The 21,240-nt window shown below is 50.9% G+C and overlaps 1 protein-coding gene and 1 pseudogene across 2 annotated transcripts; one reads left to right on the top strand and one right to left on the bottom strand.

The window, feature by feature from the left end:
• Nucleotides 1–1,997: 1,997 nt before the first annotated feature.
• Nucleotides 1,998–3,848, bottom strand: LOC114772829 (transmembrane protein 100-like). 2 transcript variants are annotated; one of them, XM_028965543.1, is made up of 2 exons: nucleotides 3,712–3,848; nucleotides 1,998–3,620 (listed from the first exon to the last, which is right to left on the bottom strand). In XM_028965543.1, the coding sequence occupies exon 2, from the start codon at nucleotides 3,537–3,539 to the stop codon at nucleotides 3,189–3,191; it is 351 nt and encodes a 116-aa protein (XP_028821376.1). In that variant the 5' UTR covers nucleotides 3,540–3,620; nucleotides 3,712–3,848; the 3' UTR covers nucleotides 1,998–3,188. The 2 variants fall into 2 exon arrangements, with proteins under 2 accessions (XP_028821376.1, XP_028821377.1); XM_028965544.1 differs by having other exon boundaries at nucleotides 3,730–3,839.
• A 4,474-nt stretch (nucleotides 3,849–8,322) lies between these two features.
• Nucleotides 8,323–14,005, top strand: LOC114772826 (GH3 domain-containing protein-like; annotated as a pseudogene).
• The last annotated feature ends 7,235 nt before the right edge of the window (nucleotides 14,006–21,240 follow it).

The following is a 21,240-nucleotide window of genomic DNA, read 5'->3' on the forward strand; positions in this document are numbered from 1 at the left end:
AGGTCCTCCGCCGGATCGAGGTCTGGAGACCGGCTCGCCGCTCCAGGACCTCCTAATGCTTTTGTTTGGGATCAATGTCACGCTGGAATATGCAGCCATGTTTCATCTTCAATGCTGTCACTGATGGAAGGAGGTTCTTACATGGCCACAATCATCCTTTCCTCAATACGGATCAGTCGTCCTGTCCCCCAAAGCGTAATGTTTCCACCCCCAGGCTTCACAGTGGGTTTGGTCTGCTTGGGATGTTCTATTCTGGTCCCATCTGACCACATGACATCAAATTCAAATTCAAATTGCTACAGACCACAGTATTGCAAATATTGCAAGTATACAATGAACCAATATGCAAATATTGCAAACATAACCAAATATTACTCTTTAACATAAAATATGTGTAACAGGTAGGGTGAAGGTGTGCAAATTGGTGAAGTCAAAGTATAAAGTAAAAATAAATAAACAAATAAATAAATACAATTTTGTGCAGGAGAAAAAGGAGTTAAAAGTTGGTGGAAGGATTTCTGGGGGGACTGAGTCCAGAAGTGGTTGAAAGTGCTGGAGTGTATTGGAGTTCTATGTAGTGTTGATGTTGAGAGCTCGTATAACCTGCGGGAAGAAGCTCGTCCTCGTCCTCTCTGTGCTGGACTTCAGGGAGCGGAAGCGCTTCCCTGATCGCAGCATCCTCCAGGTCCTCCTCTGTGGACAGGCGTCTTTTATACAGGTAATGAGTGAAGGACAGAGGAGCGTTTTAAAGAAGAATTAACAGGTCTGTGCTTGTAGGTGCTAAATAAGCATTTTCTGCAACATGAAGAAACACATTTTTTAAAAAATCGTTCAGTGTGATTTCCTCTCTCAGTTGACGTGTACCTTGGATGAAAATCACAGGCCTCTCTCCTCTTTTTGAATGGGACAACTTGGCCCGCTGTATTCGTTTTTATTTGATCAATACTTTCTACAAGTTTCTGGATGGAGAAACCCAGAGAGAACATAGCTTGCGTGAAATGTGACTGGGCTTCTCAAGTCCGTAATTATTCTCCCCTAACAGCCCCGCTGGGTCTTGGCATCTCGTGCTTTAATGAATCAGGCTGAAGGAGCCACTGTAGGTATCTTCTTCCGGCAGACGGGCTTCAAACAGTTCGCAGCTGCGAACGCCAAGGAGCTCGGTGACACCTCATCGCAGACGAGCTCTTGGCTGCGTAAAAGCCATTAATCAACGCAGGGTCCCTGTGGTGAGACCAGGAACTGACTGTTGGCTTGCTCGGGACCAGCACCCTTGGGTTCCTGGTTCCTCCGCTGTTCTCCTGGGCTCCCATGTGGGTGTCAGCCCCCAGGAAGTGGAAACCGGCACACATTGCTGGGATGGGGCTTCTCTAACTCAGCTGTGGAGACGGCTGGTGTTTATGGGAAGGGTGGATGAATGGAGTAAAGGTCTGAAATTCTTCTTATGTTCGAACGGTGTAGAAATGTGCAATGTGTGCCTGGCCATCGGTCATCGGACAGTTTTCTGGTCAGACTTCTGCTCGGTCTTGGAATATGTGGTGCCGCAGCGCCGTAATTGCAGGTAAGCGAGCGTTTAGGTGCCGGACTGAAAACGAGAGGCCTTGATGATGTCGGGTAGCTGCGGTATTTTCAAAAACGTCTTGAGGCCATGAAGGTCAGTGGCCCTCTGGTCCAGACAGACGTGTCAGGTGACCTGTAAATGTTTGTGCAATGTGAGGGATAATGACAATGCGGCTGGAATGTGTCTGGTAAGCGCTTGTGTTGCCAGATATTCGTCCCTATTTCATTCCTTCGCACCCACTCATTCGGCCAACATGCAGGAGCTATTTTTAGTGCCACCCTGACACACACACACACACATACACATAGAGGCTTGGAAGGCCTTCTATATGGCGCACAGCTGGCGTGAGTGGGCGCAGGCACATGACGGCCATCCGAAAATGAACATGCACGTTCGCAGCGCACCCCTCCCCAGAAAAACGGGACAGGAGGACACGTGCCGGATTCACAAGGCATTCATATGTTTAATACAATTACTTGTTCTTTTTTTCTCCATAGACAAAATATGTGTAGAAATATATCTATAGACATCAGTCGTAGGCTCTTCACCTGATAAAAGCATATAGTATGTACACATACATCTGGCACATCTGGCTCTGAAACTGACAAAAAAAAAAAAAAAAGAGGACAGTTCTAATTTGGGTTTAGGAGGGAAAAATATCAATCACTTCAATATCATTTTTCTATACAAGCGACAATGTGTGGCCTCCGCTATCGATAATACTGTTATGTAGCTTCTGTCCGGTGGACCAGTCTCTGTTTCCAGCTCTCGTCCAGCTCTCGTCCATTCAGCCTGTCTCATCCCGTCTCATCCCTTCCAGGGAGAAGATGAAACTGGGATTTCGTTCATTTCTCTGTTGAAGACACTCTTCAGCTCATAGGAATGATATTTGAATCACCTATTGGAATAGTTTGAATATTTTAATAATGCATTTAGTTATCATCAGACCTGTTTTCTATATGCAGATGAGAGAACGGGTACGCGGAAAGGTCTCACATCCAGACGTTTCTACGACACATCAACACACCACCTGGGAAACGGCACCGGAACCTCGGAACGCACAGAGAACGAACGTATAAAAAAACCACGAACGGCAACCCGCACTACGGAGCTACAACGGGGGAACTCTCACACGCCACTCACATCCGCCCCGGGCTTTTATTCTAAAAGCGGCGTAGATATGCTACCTCTGGACCGCCTGGCAGAGATATCTTCAGCTTTGTGGTCTTCTCAGGTGCCAATGGGCCTGATAATAAAGCAAGAAAGTTAAACTTGGAAACCCGGCAGAGAAGGAAAGAGAGACTGTGATTCCCAGATCAGCGACACGACTTTCTAAGACCTTCTGGTCTCCTTGTCTGGTGTGCCGGTGACGTTCTCTGAGAAACACACACACTCGCACGTTCATGCTACTTGGCTGACATGTCACTGACAATCTGCGAGAGAAAAAGAGGGAGGAATAACGACAACCGAGACCAACGGGACCGTTGTCTCCTCTGGACGTTGGGACGGCTGGGAACGGAAAACAGCTGAAACTCCTCCCTGCCCAGGACGTAAACAGCAGATAAGCCGGTTCCAGATGCTTCTGTCTTCCAGCCTAGAAAAAGTCTCCAGATGTTCCTCCTGGAAGCCTTCACAGAGTCCCCTGCTCAGAGGTGAAGAAACCCCCTTCCTTCTTCTTCTTTCTCCTCCTGGTCCGGTGGACCCTCCAGCAGGCCACCGCCACCAGCAGGAGCAGCAGGCCCACGGCCAGCAGCAGGAGGGACACCACCTTGGTCTGGGGCAGCGTGTTGAAGGTGAAGGTGACTCCGGTGCCGGCCATGCCGATCACCAGGGAGATGACGCCGAAGGGGAAGACGCAGCGGTACCAGGACTTCTCCGTCCCCCCCGTGGCCTGGGCCAGGCGCTCCAGCGTGGAGAAGTGCTCGGGCGGGGGCGCTTCGGCCGGGCCCTGGCTGGGGAGGTGGCCCGGGGAGCAGCCCATGTCAGGTCCCTCCAGTCCTCCTGCTTCAGCTGCTGGGGTCTCTGCCTGGTGGAGGTGGCGCCGTCAGGGGTCAGCATTTGCCTGGGAGAGAGCGAGAGCGAGAACATCAGTGCGCCGGATACGCGGAGAAGCGGGGACAAGGGAGAAACCTGAGGCTGCCGACTGCTGGGACCTTCGCGTGAAGACGCACTCGTTCTCGTGGGTCCTGCTCCTCCCGCGCTCCGTCTCGCCGTGTGGATTCCTGCCCGTCCGTCTGGGTGGCGGGAGCGCCGCGCTCGAGTGTGTGTGTGTGTGTGTGTGTGTTTTTGCTGGCGGAGAGCTATATGAAGCCAAGGGAGAAGGAGGAGCTTTCGAGAGCTGGTGGGCGGGTCCAAAGCCACCGATTGGCTTCTGTCCCGCGCTGACGTCATGTGATTGGGGATTTTTTTCACCAAGGACCCGGGGTGGGCTACATTCATCATTCTTCCTTTGTCCACCCACTCCTTACCTCTATGAATTTCCTTTCAGCGTCCCACCCTCCGCGTCCTCATGGATTTTCTCACACCAGATGCTTCGATTTGCATGGATTTCTTTCCACATTTTCTCAAAAACAACGAGACATTTCAAACAATTTTTTTAATGTTGCTCCTCGGGTGCTACCTGAAAATGTATTGTGACGTGTCTGTGTCTCGTTTCGACACACGGCGAGCATGACTGTCACAGTAATATCCAGAAATATGGTTTTTACATGGACTGAGCAAAGACAATAATGCCCACAAATTTTTTTTTATCCATAATAAATACCTTATAAATGTTTAATACATGTGTTATTGATGTATTTTTTGTTATTATTATTATTTCATAAGAACATAAAATAAATAAGTCATAAATAAAAAGCTTTGGCATGAATCGTGTTGTGTGGTATAGGTTGGCGTATTTTAAGAAGAAGAAGACGTGCGCTTTGTAAAGCTTTAGTGAGCGCTAAACGTGTAAATGTGTTAACGTCTTGTTTTCAATTTTAATTTTATCTATTCATTTTCACAGAAATATATTTTTTAAATAATAATCTTTACGTAGTCAAGTCATAAGAGCTTCTAATTGTTCTATTTGCAGTTCTGCACCTGGAACTAGCAGCAAAAATGGTCAAATTAGTTCTGTTTCTTTTTGGGTTTTTTAAGCACCACCAAATTCCGCCCACACTCAGCAACGCTCTCAGAAAAAGTCTCTGGCTTCTTCTGATCCCGGCACTGGTTTTCTGCCCAGAAGGTAGTCAGGGTTCGTGTTTCTTTCATTCGTCCATGGATCCAGATATTTCCAATTTTCCGTGGTCTGGCATGAAGCAGTTGGCATAAAAGATCGCTGGACCCAATCATGCTCGTACCAAAGCTGACCAGAGCAGAAAGAGATGGAAAAATGCCCCGCCGAGGATTTCTGGCCTTCGTACAAAATGATGTCAACGTCCCCTCAGCAGATGCCGCTTGTCAGCGGTGGCCCGGGCCCCCGACACGCCACTTCGCGTGCACAGGCTGGCACCGGGCGCCCGTCCGGTGACTCACAGGTGCCGGGGGCAGCGGGGGCGCCGGCACCCGGCCGAGCCTCGCCCACCTGGCAGCCCCGTCTGCCAACTCCCCAGACGCTCGGTGGGCCGGCCTGGCACCTTTGCCCTCCGTGGGGGTAGAATTTCTGCTCGGCGCGTCAGAGAGCACGTTCACAGCCGGACCGCCTGGGAAAATTAAACCATATTTTTCTCACAATGGAGCACAGAGAATGTGAGAAATTTCCAAAAAAAAAAATAGTTTTTTGCCATTCATCGGAATTATTGAATTCCGATCATCCGATCTCGGACCCGTGGGTGTGGTCCATCTTAAAATAAATAAATAAAATAAATCAAATCCGTCGCTTCTCTTTTTCTATTTCTGTTAATGCAGACGGCAGAAATGCGGTGTACGTGGCAGGAAAATAGGGCCCTCCGCCGATCCGCGCGGGGTCTGCGTCCGGCGCGCTCTTGGGGACAAACGAGAACCGGGAAGGGGGGGCTTCCACCCGGCTTTGGAGCGGAGGCCCTTTAACCTGATTACCGCCGCATCGCCGGCACGGCCGCGGATGGTGCCGGATAATTGGCTGCGTTCCGCCGGGGCCGCGTGGGCGTCCTCCTCTACGGGTGAGATAGTGAGTGCGAGGGGGAGGCCGGGGAGGGTTTGCTAAATATAATCCGGCCTCGTCCTTCATACATAGATAACAAGTAGAAAAAAAACAAGGTACATCTTACATCTGGTCAGTAATAACCGTCCGGTAGAAACTACTCTTTCACCAGCGCTTTAACGATGGCCGACAGCTCTTACACACACGCAAGTGTATGTGACTCTGGAGGACACGTCCCCCAAGCTCTACGCTCGGCGCCGGTTCCAAAATAGGGTCCAGTTTCTAAAATCCGTTTTTTTTTGTTTTTTTTTTACCTTCAATCTATTGAACACCATCTGACCGCTTGTACGTGACGCCAACCAGTCCCGTCCGTTAGTGGCCCACGCAGCTCCTGACTGTTCGATGATTCGTAACACTTCGGTTGAAGAGCGGCATTAAGCCCCGCTTGCCGTCTTTTGACTCTCGTCTGTGACCTTTGACCTTTGGGAACGTCCGCCTGTGCATAGCAGTGTCCTGGTGGGTCTCTGCCACGTCATGACCCCTGATCTACAAGCACACATCCTCGCTCCGCTTTTACGTTTTTTTTAAAAAGCGGAAATATTAATTACACGGCGAGGCGTGCACGCCGAGATTCGGGGCGAGGTTAAACACGCGCCCGTCGCCGGGACAGCAGCCCCGAGCGAGCGAGCGAGAGAGAGAGAGAGAGAGAGAGAGAGAGAGAGAGAGAGAGAGAGAGAGAGGAGGATATGGATGAGTCATCCACGGGAGGGGAGAGACGCACCTTCTGCTCGCTGCATCCCACTGCTGTAATTCCGTCATATTTCCGCGGAGCGTTCGTGATGGAGAGGGGCGGGGTGTTTACATGCTCTATATATATATATATATATTTATATATGCTTTTATTTGTCATTAAATTATCGTTTCATCTATTCGTCAGATTTCTCCAGCCATATCATTACTCCCCCGGGAGATCAGTGACACCCTATTAACCGGCCACCTCCCCACAGCAGCAGGCGACCTCGCCGCCACCCTCTCCGGCCTGGAGGCCCGAACATCTCCTCACGGACACGGAAATTCTGGCTTTTCAGGCGTCAAATCGGCCTGTACGGAAGACAATTCGTCCTGAGACGCACACGAGACGAGAACGTTCTGTCTTTCTTTTTTACCTCCGTCTGTGTCTCCGACCCGGTGCTTCTCACAACAAATGAGGCGTGTCGGCGTTCACAGATTAAAGATATGCATCACGCGCATTCGTTCTTTATGAATGGCCTCGTTCTGTCCCAGATTGTCCCCACGTCAGCCGCGTTCAGGCGTACTGCTTACCTCGGCGCGCCGGATGTCAGAATAAGTAATGGGAGCCGCTCAGCCGCGACCGGGTTGTCACAGCAACGGGTAAAGTGTGGCGAGGAGTTGTCGCCCATGTGGAGGCCGGGAATCCGCCCGTCCCAGCGACCGTCGTACCGACACGTATCCCGTTTCACCGCGCAGCTCAGATGTGGTTATGAATATGTGGAAGTGAAAGCGAAGCGATTGTCATGGTGATACACAGCAGCACAGCACGCGGTGCACACAACGAAACGTGCCCTCTGCATTTAACCGTCACCCTTGGTGAGCAGTGGGCGGCCATGACAGGCGCCCGGGGAGCAGTGTGTGGGGACGGTGCTTTGCTCAGCGGGATTCGAACCGGCAACCTTCTGATTACGGGGCCATGGTTCGATTGTAGATACTGCCCAAAGGTGACAGACGCACAACAGAAAAGATGGCAAAACGTCCCGTATTGATTTTGCCGTTCTTCCAATGGCTCCTAATTAAAGCACCAGGCGGTCTTGGTGAAACAGCTCCGTCATTACCGAGTTTTTCACAGCTTACGTGCATGAAATTACTCTGATGCCAGACGGTGACAACATGCCACCTGGTGACAACAATGACGATGCATCCAGCAGGCCTGTGACCAAGACACACATGATGTTCAATATTCGATTAGATCCGCATTAAACAAGTCATCGTTGTGGTAAAAAAGCTACGGTGCTTTCCAACAAAACCGCCACTCTCACCAAGCCAGTAGCCTGTTGCGGAATCCCTGATGGATTTTGTTCCCTTTTTCCGCCCATTTGCATTGTGCGGACCAGTGAAAACGCAATCAGCCGCCTTCAATCACGAACGCTGTCCGTTTCCTTCAATACCGCGGAGGGGATATTGATTATTGATTACCTGGCCGGCCCTACTTGCCATTAGCCCACCGCAGAGCCAACACAGCTCTGCGATGCCGCCCCGCCCCGTGGGAGCGTTCCTGTCAACCCTGATCTGAATGAGACGGAATTCGTGAAAAAAGGCCCGATATGCACAACTTTCCATCCAGCGCTCGACATTAAAGCGGTTAGGGACTGAATTGGGAATTTACACGTTCTAAGACGCATCTGGAGCATGGTAGGGTGGTAGTAATCGACCATGAACCTGAAGACCCAGGTTCAAATCCCACCTACTACCATCATGCACCTGAGAAAGACACTTAACCCTGAGTGTGTCCAGGGGGGGACTGTCCCTGTAACTACTGAATAACTAAGTCGCTCTGGATAAGGGCGTCTGGTAAATGCTGTAAATGTAAATGTAAACGGAGCGAACCGCGGATTTGGTTCGCGTCGAAATCTCGCGAGATCTGGCAGCGGGCGGCGAGAAGGAAACGAGAGCGGGCCGTCGCCGCCCGATTCCGGCTCTTTCGGGCGAATTAAAGTTAGAAAATGCGCGGCGAAGAGGCGGCCGGGGCGTGATTTCTGTCGGGATGGCGGCGGAGCTGCGCCGCAACGCCCTGCGGCTGTCCTGCGTCGCCGCGCTACTCGCGGTGACGGTCGCCGCCGTGAAAAGTTCGGGTACGTCGGCGTGTAGACACTTTTCTTCAATAAAAGTAAACTTTGTGCAACATTGCGAATACAAAAGCCTGTTTTTTTTTATTTGAGCTCTTCTATTGACGCGCCTTGTTTTTTGGTGCCGCAGATAAATGGAGGATGTTTGATGAGTAAATTCGTGGCGCCTCCGTGTGGTCGCGGTGGGTCACTGCAAGCTCTGTTTTCCTTTAAACAGTGGAAGGGGCTTCTCTCGTCTGCGTCCTGTCTCTGGGCGCCATGATCTACCTGGGGACGGGCCTCCGGTGGACGCTGAAGGGACAGAGCCGGTCCCTGGGGGACCTGGTGGCGCTGCGTGTGGCCAGGAAGGCGGTGGCCTGGGTGGGCCGGCGACAGAGGGTCCGTCTGGAGGCCGACACGCGGGACGTCCGGCGGGCCCAGGAGGAGACTCTCCTCAAGCGTCTCCGCCGGGGTGCCGACACGTGGTACGGAAAGCAGCATCAGTTCAGTTCCATTCAAGGTAATAAGTCACAGACCCCCGTCCATCAGCGTCCAATTATGATGGAAGAAGGAAGAATGGAGAAGTGACCACCGTGTCTGGCCGCAGATTGCGAGACGTTCCGCCAGCGCCACCCCGTTACGGGTTACGATCACTATAGCGAACTGGTGGAGCGCGTGGCCGCGGGCGAAGAGCGGGTCCTGACCGCGGACAAGCCCCTCGTCCTGGCCATGACGTCGGGGACGTCCGGCACGAGCAACATGCTGCTCAGCACCAAGGACACCAGCACCGAGTTCTTCATGCAGGTCAGTGGCTCTAAATAAACGGACATCGTCATTAATAACCGGGAATAAACGTAATTATTCCACTTCCGACCTGCCAAGGGCGTGGCCGTCTGCTTGGACGTGATGCAGAGGGCGTTTCCCGCCACTGCCGGCGCCCAGCGCACCGCCAAGTTCTTCTACATGCCCGCCTTCCGCCAGTCGGCAGCGGGCGTCCCCATCGGGCCCAACTCGTCCAGCCCGGCCGCGTCGCGCCACCTGCTCCGCCTCTACACCACGCCCGCGCCCGCCTTCCGGGTGCCCGGCGAGCGGGACGCGCTCTACCTCCACCTCCTGTTCGCCCTGAAGGACGCCAGCGTGGGAACTCTGGAGTCCAACTTCGCCTCCACCATCTTCTACGCCTTCAGAACCCTCCAGGTACGGTCTCCTTCAATGCAATAACAAAGCTGCGTATTTTTCATTAATTCCATCCCACGCTGCGTAACGAAGGCCATGGAAGATGTACGGATTGAAAATAGACTTACTTGCATCGATTCCAGCCCTCCTCGGGACACGTCCTAATGAAACGTCTCTTTTCTTATTAGAATACTGCGAAAGGCTGCATTTCACTACTACTGCATGTCAGGATGAGCGTATTTATTCCTGGGATTCATTTACAGTCAGTAGTTACAGGGACAGTCCCCCCCTGGAGACACTCAGGGTTAAGTGTCTTGCTCAGGGACACGATGGTAGTAAGTGGGATTCGAACCCGGGTCTTCTGGTTAATAGGCGAGTGTGTTACCCACTAGGCTACTACCACCTAGTCCTGTCACTCAGGGTCAGATCCCGGGACTCGACCAGGGTTGGGCACCACACACACACACACACACACACCATTCACCAACTCACTCACACCTACGGTCACTTTAGAGTCGGCAGTTTACCCAGCGTACATGCCTTTCGGCGTCGGGAGAAAACCGCAGAACCCGGAGGAAACCCGCGCCGATACGGGGAGAGCATGTAAACTCCGCCCACACAAGGTCCGAGCCGGGATTCGAACTTGTCCCTCCGTGCCTTTTCTAAAAATTGTAATAAGCAGACCTTCCAGCTGCCCATGCCTTTTTTAACAAATGACATTCATTTTCTAATGTTCACCACCTAATGTTTAACTTTTTGTGTGTTTTTTATATTTTTTTTCTTTTATATCGGGGAAATGACGTCATCAACACCATATTGGGGCCAGTGGTGGCCTAGCGAGGTGCCACTGAGCAAAGCACCGTCCCCAGACACTGCTCCCCGGACGCCTGTCATGGCCGCCCACTGCTCACCAAGGGTGATGGTTAAAAGCAGAGGACACATGTCACTGTGTGCAGCGTGTGCTGTGCTGCTGTGTATTACAAGTGACAATCATTTCACTTCACCAACCAGAATGTTTGATACAGCCAGGAAGTCGTGTCCGTACCATCCAAACACGCGCTTCACACGCTTGGAAGCCATGGCGGTCGGTGGAGATCATTTTTTAGGGGAGGGGCGGGAAAAAGCATGAGAAGCGGGAGGTGACATTTCCCCTTGTGACGTCATAAGGGGACAAATTCCAGATCCGGCTTTTTTCTGAATTAGAATCAGCTTTGGGACTTTGATGGCGTATATGATGTGCGGTTTTTGATCCCAGGAGCGCTGGTGGAGCTGGTGGGACGACGTGGAGTCGGGCCGCATCGCCGCCGGCCTGGACCTGCAGCCCGAGGTCCGCTCCGCCCTGGAGAAGCTGACCGGGCCGGACCCCGGCAGGGGGGCGGAGCTGCGGGCCCAGTTCCTGCGGGGGTTCGAGGGCATCGCGCTGCGCCTGTGGCCCCACCTCAACCTGGTCCTGACCGTGGACTCCGGGTCCAACCAGATCTACGGGGAGAGGCTGAGGCGGCACTGCTGCAAGGGCGTTCCGTTCTATTCTCCGTTTTACGCCGCTACGGAAGGTGGGTGCCAATTCGACGGGGCGGGGTTTAAATCTCCGCGCTTTCATTCCGTCCCGCCCCCAGGCCTGATAGGCGTGAACCTGTGGCCACTCGACGACCGGAGACGCTACCTTCTGTGCCCGCGCTCCATGTTCTGCGAGTTCCTGCCGGAGGGCAGTCTGGAGGCGGAGCAACCGAACACCGTCCTGATGCACCAGGCGCAGCAGGGCCACAGTTACGAGCTGGTGCTCACCAACGCAGCCGGACTTTACAGGTACTCGCCCGCATATTCATATATCAATTAGTGGACAAAGGATATTTATCAGTGATGCCATAATATAAGACTTTATATCTGGTAGCCGGGCTGAAACCTGAACCGCCGCGTAAGGAAGCGGAACTACGTAATTGAATCAGAGGTGCCTGTAGGTCTGCTGTCGTCGTGACGACCAGCACGCGCGTTCTTGTTTTAACAGTTGCCGGCTCCGTTATTTTAATAAGGCGGACGCCTTGCACTCGGGGGCTAATGCTAGCAAGTGGGGTTTGACCCTGGGCCTTCTGGTCATTTAATAAGTCCTTTAATAATAAAAGGGGCCACGTGGGGAGTGTCACTGTTTTTATTAAAAGGGACAGGAGCCCGTGCGCATGATTGACAGCTGTCACACGCCCTAATTCCTCATTCTGTCGACGCGTCACACACCAACGTTCCAAAACACTCACAAAACCGCCGAAGCGATCATTTGAAGTATTTAAATGGAATTGGCCGGATTTTGACGTGCACCGCAGCCGGGTGGCGTCGCTTTTATTAACGTGCTTTTATTTCCTGCTGCTCAGGTACCGTATCGGGGACGTAGTGAAAGTGGTCGGCTTCCATAACCAGTGGTCCTCTGGTTGGAGTTCCAGTACAGGTGCGACCCGTGCCGCGCGGCGCTGTTTGGCGGGCGCGTGCCTCGCGTGGCTCCTCATTGCCTTCCTCGTCCGTGTCCGCGTGCCAGGCGCGCCAGATGCTGACGTGCGGGGCGAGAAGGTCTCGGAGGCCGCGTTCCTCGCCGCTCTGAAGCGCACCGTGGACCAGTGGCCCGCCGCCAGGCTTGTGGACTACGGCTGTGCCGAGAGCGGCATTCTGGGTAACTTGGTCCAGTCTGACCTGATGCGGTGGCGGACGTACAGATGTATGAAATCAGTGTAATTACGGATTTGTGTCTTTAAGGGGAGGAGTCTGGCGGGGCACAGCCACATTACCACGTGTTCCTCGAGCTCAGCGGCGTCAGGAATCTGACGGAAGAACAGAGAGACAAGGTGGGCAGTTCATTTTCCCAACGTTTCTCCAACGTTTCTCCAACGTTTGCCCGAAAATAATAAGACTGTTTTCATAATTTAATGAACTTGGGTTCCTCGATACCTATTTTCAACATTTCAAATTCGCCCAATCTGGCAACATGTAGAGCACACGGTCCTGTTATGGACGACACAGTTGAAGATCGTCTGCACTTGAGAACCTCTCTTGTGTCTCCCGGTGTTCCTCAGCTGGACCACAGTCTTCAGGAGGACTCGGCGTGTACAGGTCGTTCCGGTTCAAAGGCAGCATCGGGCCAATGCGAGTGCAGCTGGTGAAGGAGGGGACCTTTCAGGAGCTGAAGGGGCTGATGACGGCCTCCTCCGGCACGTCCCCCAACACGTTCAAGATGCACCGCGTCATCCGCAGGAAGGACTGCGCCAGCTTCCTGCTGGGGAAGACCATCTCATGAGTGCCACCCAGACATGATGCTCCATACCGGGTCGGCCTTGACAGTTACATTTACATTTTCCGCATTTACCAGAGCGACTTACAATCAGTAGTTACAGGGACAGTCCCCCCTGGAGACACACAGGGTTAAGTGTCTTGCTCAGGGACACAATGGTAGTAAGCAGTATTTGAACCCGGGTCATCTGGTTTACAGGCGAGTGTGTTACCCCACTAGGCTACTACCACCCCCATAACCCTAACCCATACAGTTGAAAGTACATCCCTGTTCATTGTCTAATGTAGTGAGCAACATTGACCACTAGGTGGCGCCACGGTATTGGTCAAATTTACAGACAAAAGTCACCCAGCCGTCCGAGTGCCTAGTGATACTTGTAATAATATTGGTAACAGTTCCAGGTTTTGCCCCCAGATTTCAGGATATTGTTTTTATATTTAGGAATTATGGATATTAGGACAATTCTATGTTCGGAAAACTGAGTCTGAAATTTGTTTTGTGTGTGAGTGATTAAAACGGCTTTCCCGCGTTATTACGGTTTAGTTCAGCTGTAGCAGCTTTCTGTTGCGTCTCTTCGGCCTCATTGTGCATCTTCCCCAGAAACCGGCGCCACTTCTCCACCGTCAGAAGAATCTGGGTTCTGCATTGTTCCAGCAACGTTCCAATAACGTCCCACTTGGCTGCTCTGTTCTCCCACCTCAAAGTGGGCTAATATTTTTAGCAGCGCCCCATTTGCAATGAGCTTTGACATCCTTGCGTCTGTTCCGGTTCCCTTTTCTGTGTTTTCTGAGACAGAGACGCTGCGGCTTTAGACCCGCACCAGACCCGGGGAACATGCAGGCGTCGGAAACAGGGCGGAACCCTGGACACCACAGGTCCGAGTTGTCCAATTAGCTCCACGCCGAGATCCCGATTTATTCTCCCGATCTGCAGATCTGCTGACCCTGTTCACACAAACCCCAGCGCCTGACCGTGTTCATCAGACATACTGAGCAATGCGGACGTGTCACGTTGTTATTGTATCATAAAACGCTTTCATTAAAATGCTTTAATTACCACCAAGTGTCAATTTGGTAACATTTTTCCGAATCCAAACCCGCCCAATCTGGCAACACTGAGACTTGCTGGGCCCCATTTCATTTTTTTATTGTGATTATTATTATTATTATTATAATTGATTACTGTCCTTGTTTGCTGTTTCGTGTATTCTCATCACAGCGTCAGTGAGTGGCAGATTAATTCGTCCATTTGTCAGAAGAGAACAGAGCTCCTCCCGTCTCATTAGAGTGAGTAAGTGTTAGTGGCCAGCGGTCGGACAGGTTCCGGCGCCGTTTACCGAACGAGCCGGGAAGATGGAAGTGCGTGTCGCCACTCAAGCTGGTTTAAAGGCTGTAATAAACCTTAATAAAGCGTAAATAACCACATTCGTTTATCATGTTAATCACACACGTCCACTTGGCGAAATCTAATTGACTTCAGAGACTCAGAAATGAGATTAAGACGTGACCCCGGAGCGGGGGGTCGCTGACCCCGGCCGACCCGCCAGCTTCACCCGGGGGTCCGCGGGCAGTCGGTATAATTACACCCGGGCGGGGCTGTAACCGATGCGCGGCCTCGCCCGACGCCCGCCGACAAAGAGAGATGGATGCCTTACAAGGCGCCGGGACAACGAGGGCCCGATTAAAAATGGATGGCGTCGAATAGACAGGCTGGAGACGGGAGCGGCGCGGTCAAGGGGACCGGAGCCGCTCTCACTTTCACCCCCAACCCGGGGCCCGCTGCTCCCGCCCTCAATCTTCCCTCCCCTCGCCTTCGCCAGATTGCCGGCGTCCCCCGACTCCGACACTCCGCCATCCATCACGCGCCACGTTGCCCGTCTCCGGTGTCGCGGCGGAGGGGAAATGAAAGAGCGAGATAGAGTCGGCGTCTCGTGCCGCAAGCCCCGCCCTGCCCCGCCCCGCCCGAGTTGATGCAGGGCCTTTTCTTTACACGCACAGCTGCATCATGGGATGGCTTTTATTTCGCGTTCGATCCTTAGTTAGCGAGCACGGCTTGAAGTAGTTCCACATCTAGAACCACGGGCCTAGGGTGGTGGTGCAAGTCCCTGCTCTGGGGGCGGGGTCAGAATAAATGAAAAGCCCCAATTTGGCGGGCTGGGAGGGCCAAAGTTGTCCCTCTTGAAGGCCGGGAGGAATTCGTTATGTGCGATTTAGATCCGAGGCTCAGGCTTTTATTTTAAATCAGTTTAATCCGCCCGCTTTCGCTTTGTAATTCTTAGATGCCGACTGGGGTCGGGGACAGGGGACGGCAGACAGATAACGCCGGGTTCTCCTAACGCTTCGTGTTCCTACATCTGGAGAAGAGATGGTCCCGTACGACTTTCGTCCTTCTTTCACACACACTTACAATCGGCAGTTAGAGGGACGGTCCCCCCTGGAGACATTCCGGGTTAAGTGTCTTGCTCAGGGACACGATGGTACCTGGGACTTATTAGGTGCGTTTTGAACCCCCCTGGACCCCTACCACCCCACTGTTCTCGTGTCAGCATCTCAGTCCCAGCCCACGTTCTGAATGGCGATGGAACGGCGCCTGAACGGCAGGATTAACCGCCACTCGCTGCGCTCATTGGCCAGGAAGCCAGTTGGAAAAAAAAAAAAGAAGAAGAAGAAAGACAGAGAGGGTGTGGAGAGATGGAGTGAGCGAGGGAGGGAGGGGCCGAGAGAGAGAGAGAGAGGGGGGGGGGGGGGGCGGTTGGGAAGATGCAACTGTTCTGCCTCGGAAGCTCCTCCACTCAACAGGGAGGGAGGGAGGGAGGGTGAGGACGCAGCACCAGAGACGCCCGTCTCCTGCATCCTGCCTCCGGCTCTGTGAAGGTGAGGCCAGCGGGACGTGCAGGACGGAGAGGGACGCGAGGGACGCTCGCTCCGATGGGATTTCGGGAGAGCGACGAAACTGCTCACTGTTTTCTGGGGTTTTTAAAGAACCGAGGACTCTTCGGGACCGAGGAACCGAGGACTCTTCTGCTGACGTCGGAAGACATGCTGCTTTTCACCTGAAGGAGTTCCCAGGAACCCGGACGCAACTCTCTCAGGTGGGCTGGCGTCTGCCCGGTGGCCAATGGGCGCAGGGTGACCTCGATCGGACCCGGGCCCCCGACCCCCAATGATCCCAGCGCCTTGACGCACCCCCCGGCACCATGCCTGTGATGAAGGGACTGCTGGCGCCCCAGAACACCTTCCTGGACACGATCGCCACGCGCTTCGATGGCACTCGTGAGTACGGCGCCTCTCGATGGCCGTTAATATTCGTACGCGCGGATGATGGATTATTTACGAGGGCTTTTCTTATTTCCACTTGTCGATCTGGAGAGCGGCGGCGCTCCTCGCTTATGAATATTGGTGTGGGTGTTTTGTTTATCATGCATTGTTCATTACGATTTATAAATAGTGCGGGATGCCGTGCCAGGGTCTACCGCGACATGTTTACCGATCTTCTCCTTCATATCACTCCAGTGGAAGAATTAGGGTTGCATTCCGTTTATATATATATATATGTGTGTGTGTGTGTGGTGTGTGTGTGTGTGGTGTGTGTGTATATATGTGTGTATGTGTGTGTGTGTGTGTGTATATATATACACACAAATGGGTGTGTTTATGTGTGTGTATACATATGTGTGTGTGTGTGTGTATATGTGCGTGTGTGTGTGTGTGGACGTGTGTGTGTGTGTGTGTGTATATATATTATTGTGTGTTGTGTTGTGTGTGTGTGTGTGTGTATATATGTGTGTGTGTGTGTGTGTGTATATGTGTGTGTGTGTGTGTGTATATCTGTGTGTGTGTGTGTGTGTGTGTTATATATATACACACAAATGGGTGTGTTTATGTGTGTGTATTATGTGGTGTGTGTGTGTGTGTTGTGTATATATGTGTGTGTGTGTGTGTGTGTATATATATACACACAAATGGGTGTGTTTATGTGTGTGTATATATGTGTGTGTGTGTGGACGTGTGTGTGTGTGTGTGTGTGTATATACACACAAATGGGTGTGTTTATGTGTTTTTTTACATGTGTGTGTGTGTATATATGTGTGTGTGTGTGTGTGTGTGTGTGTATATATACACACAAATGGGTGTGTGTATATATGTGTGTGTGATATATATATATATATATATATATATATATATTATTAGAGAGAGAGAGAGAGAGAGAGAGAGAGAGAGAGAGAGAGAGAGTTGGATTTAGGGGGTCTGTTGTCAAGAGCAACACTGCAACAGGAACTGAAGGCTCAGCGACATGTGCTTTTATGAAAGGTGCAGTCCGAGACGTCCCCTGATCAGTCGGCAGGGCCCGTCCTCTCTGTGTGCTCTCGGCGTCCCTCTGCCTCCCCTTTGTTTTGTACCCAGTGCCGGGGCTCTTGGGGCCGAGCGTAGCTGTTTACGAGTGCCGGGGGGAAAAGCGTTTGCACGCTCCCGCGCTGAAACGTGGCTGCCAGGTCCTTTTTTAAAAAAAAATCATTTTTCCTTTCCTACTGGACCTTTATTACCAGTGACATGTGGGATGTGAAACACCCCAAATTCAACGGCAACTGTTGCTGGATAAATGGCCGTTCACTGGCACTTGAGGTGAAACTTTCGATTTATTTGTCTTTATTGCCGCTTCGAAAAATTCAAGGTCATATGAGGACAGCCGGGTGTGAAGAAGGTTTCAAATGGACACTTCTCCGTCTGCACTTCTCTGTAGGGCGTGACTGTACTGTATATCCTCTGCTGCAACACCGTCCCTCGGCGATGCTTGGGGCCAAATCCAGAGAGAGAACATAATAGCGCCTTGATAATTGGCCCTGGAAAGGTGACTTATTAGAACAACCAGCTCCTGTACGTCAGGTATGTGCCGTGTAGAATGCTTCACTTGTGGCATTAGAGCGGGAGGTGTGGACGTGTTGCCCGCTGCCGGTGTCTGGGGAGCCTAATAAGTGTTTTTTCCCAATTGCATCGGTGAATCTTACTGTTCACTGCCTACATAAGACCGCGCCTGAACGGCGAAATATTGCACATAAATGTGTAGATATAATATTTCAGTTGTTTGGAAGTTCAGTTCTTTTCCTTCGGGGCCGTTTTTAATGCTGTGTTGAAGCCTACGAGCCTTGCCATTTCAGAAAGGAGATTACGCTCCGACATGGTGCTGCCATCAAAAAAAAGAAAAGGTGCACAGAACCCCGTACGGAAAAATAATTAACAGGGATTCCTGAGGCTTGGGAAGAGGTTCTTTTTTAAATAACTGTATTCATTTCATTCCCACGTGGAACACCACCATTCAAGTCTCTGGCTCAGACGAATTAAGGTGAATATCATGTTAATTGACAAGTTTACGCAGAGAAAATGGTGGAAGATTGTTGCCAGATATATAAAAAAAAACACATCAAAGGAAAGTTTTATGGCAAAAAATAATTTAATATTCAAAATTTGATGACATCTGAATTAAACTTCCAACTGTCACAAAAATAAGATGAAATTGTTCAAAAAGAAATGGAAAATAATATAATAATGCTGGTGGTGAGATGGACGTTGAGTTGGTTTAATCAGCAACTCATCTTCATGTGGAAGATGTGTTGGGAGTCGCGACGTCCCTTAATAATGCACATGGAATATGCCTGACATGGAAACCAAAAGTGACTTTTCTTTTTACCCAGAGCTTTATGCCACAAAAGACCCAAATCCGCCCAAATTGAGCCGACTTGGCAACCTTCCTTGGTAGCCGATGGCTTCAAACATCCGCCCGCCATGGCGAGCACAGCAGAAGCTTCTGGGAGGCAGAGCGTGCGCGGCCCAAATAGCTTCGGCCCGTTGCCCGGGAGACCAGGTCCCTGAGCCAGATGCTAAAGTCTTACTCTGGTCTTGCATAAATTAAAAACATTACGCAGTTTAACAAACTTGTAAGGCACATGTATGCGGCTAAAGGAAAAAACCTCAAAAGCGTATATTTCAACATGAACTCTAACAGGCGATGACCCCAAACTGCCTGAGAAAAAAAGGTAGAACTCATTTATAACAAATAAAACCTCTCAAAACAGTAAGCTCAGACCAGGAAGACTAGAGAGATGTCTCGGTGCCCATGGTCCAGCCAGGTGTGGGTGACCAGGACCCTTTAAATGTGAACCAACGTCCCATGATTCCTGTTGGTCTTTGTGGCTGTGTGATGCTTTCAGTTTGCACGTCTTTCCAGCAATTGCGCCTTGTTTTTGTTTATTAAAAATTCGCTATGTTTTAGATGTCAGGCATTTAAGCTCCTCCCCTTAGTCGTTGCAGACTATCTCCCGGAGCTACCCCCTCCAGGTAGGTCTTACATTTATTTCATTTGAATCTAACCGAATCTTCATTGTCAACAAATAAACAAGAGCTGGTCCATGATGAAACGGGGACAAAAAAAACGAGTTCTGTGTAAGGCATTTGTAAGTTATGCAAGCGTGGACCCAGGGGCCCGTGTCAAGCTGTGCATGGTCCAGTCAAGTTTTGCAGTGTCGGTTTAGGAGATATGAGTCTATTATGTAGAAGTAGGGCTGTATATTAAACGAATTTTAATTACGGCCGCAGTTTTGGCTGCTGATTAAATTAAGATGATCGTCTGCGATATTTACATTTAAATAACCAACCACCAGGGGGCAAACAAAAGCATCGACTGAGCAGCAACCTCAAAAGAGTGAGACAGACTTCAACCTCATTTGGGGTTGAAAAAGTTGGCAACTCTAATAAATAAATACACGAGGTGTTCGTATTCAGCCACTCGCCGCGCCAATACCACCGTCGTATTTGGTCGGGTTTCCAACTCTGATGGTACAAGAGAAAATGCTGGACTTTTGCGCAATGTACGGCTATAATAATGAGCATACGAAGAATCAGTGCATAACTTTATCATCTTGTATGTTACAAAATTTTGTGTTGGACAAATAACGTTATTCGTGTATTCTGTCTTCTCACCCCCACCCCATAGTAAAGGCCCAGCTTCTGTACTTACACCTCTATATATTGCATAGTTAGTTTGTTGTCTGTAGTTCTATACAGTTCTATACAAAATGCCTCTGTGTCTATAGATATTTTTTTTACAAATAAGCAGGCAAATGGATGTTCATATTCATATTAAATATTCAAAAAATTAAATATTTTCATAGTGACCCGCCTTCATTCGGCTCTTAAGCCAAAACATCTTGATAGACTGATTTTTATCTCAGTTGTTTAAAATAGAAAGCACAATAAAAATGTGTTTTACAAAACATAACGAATCATCATGATTACGATATTGATAAAAAGAATCGTGATTATCATTTTGGCCATAATTGTGCAGCCTATGTAGAGCTGTTTTAAGAAAACCTTGACAATAAGACAGATTTGGGGTCTCATGTAAGATATTGTCAGATTACGGAGTTCCTGATTGTGTTCGCCTGTGTATGATTGTAAAGCTGCCCTGTTTGTGTCTGTTCGCTGTGGTGGGTTCGGCGAGTTTTCTGTGTCGTGTGATCATGCATATGTGTCCTTCTTCCTCGCCATGTCCTGCCAGCATGACAGACATATCGGAACCCATATATCAGGGAGGAGTCTATTGGCATGACGTCGTCTATGTCCTGAAAATAATGGCCGTTATCACAAAAGTAATAGCGCCCGCATCTTAATGAGGTCATGGCCATTTTATTACTGTCCTAGAACCATATCTTGGCCTGGCGTGCTCACCTGTCTCCAAAAACTCCCAGGCCCACACAAGGACAGGCCTGACTGACCTGTGGTAAGAGGCTAGTGTTTGCCGCGCCGTCCCGACAGCTGCATTCGGAGATAAGACCTCGCGGCTCTCTGCAAGATGCCGGTGGCGAGAGTTTTCTTTCTTTTCCTCTCTCATTTTTTCTCCCGCGGAGCCCGCTGGCAGCTCGCATTCAGCGGGTGGCGACGGACCCCTGACGAGCGCCATTGTACCGGCCGCGGGATGAATGGCCCTTTGAAAGCGGCCCGGCTCGGTGTCGATGCTCCGGTCCCGGGAAAGATCGCCGGGCAGGGAGACGATGGCTCAGACACCTTTTCTCGTTCCGAATGAAAGGGGGCAAGACGCGATACCGCACACGCCGCATCGACTGTTCTTTTAACCCACCGACGCTGTGCACTGTGCATTATATCCTGACGAATGAAAGCCAGAATTGCACCATCTCGTGCCCCGTGGCAGATTAGAAGTCCTGAACGAGGGACGAAGTGCAGCGGGAAGACGGACTACTCTCGTCTGCAGTTGGCTCGCGGATTCTCACACGAACGGCAAA

This window comes from Denticeps clupeoides, unplaced genomic scaffold (genome assembly GCF_900700375.1).
Source record: "Denticeps clupeoides unplaced genomic scaffold, fDenClu1.1, whole genome shotgun sequence".
Lineage (NCBI taxonomy): Eukaryota > Metazoa > Chordata > Actinopteri > Clupeiformes > Denticipitidae > Denticeps > Denticeps clupeoides.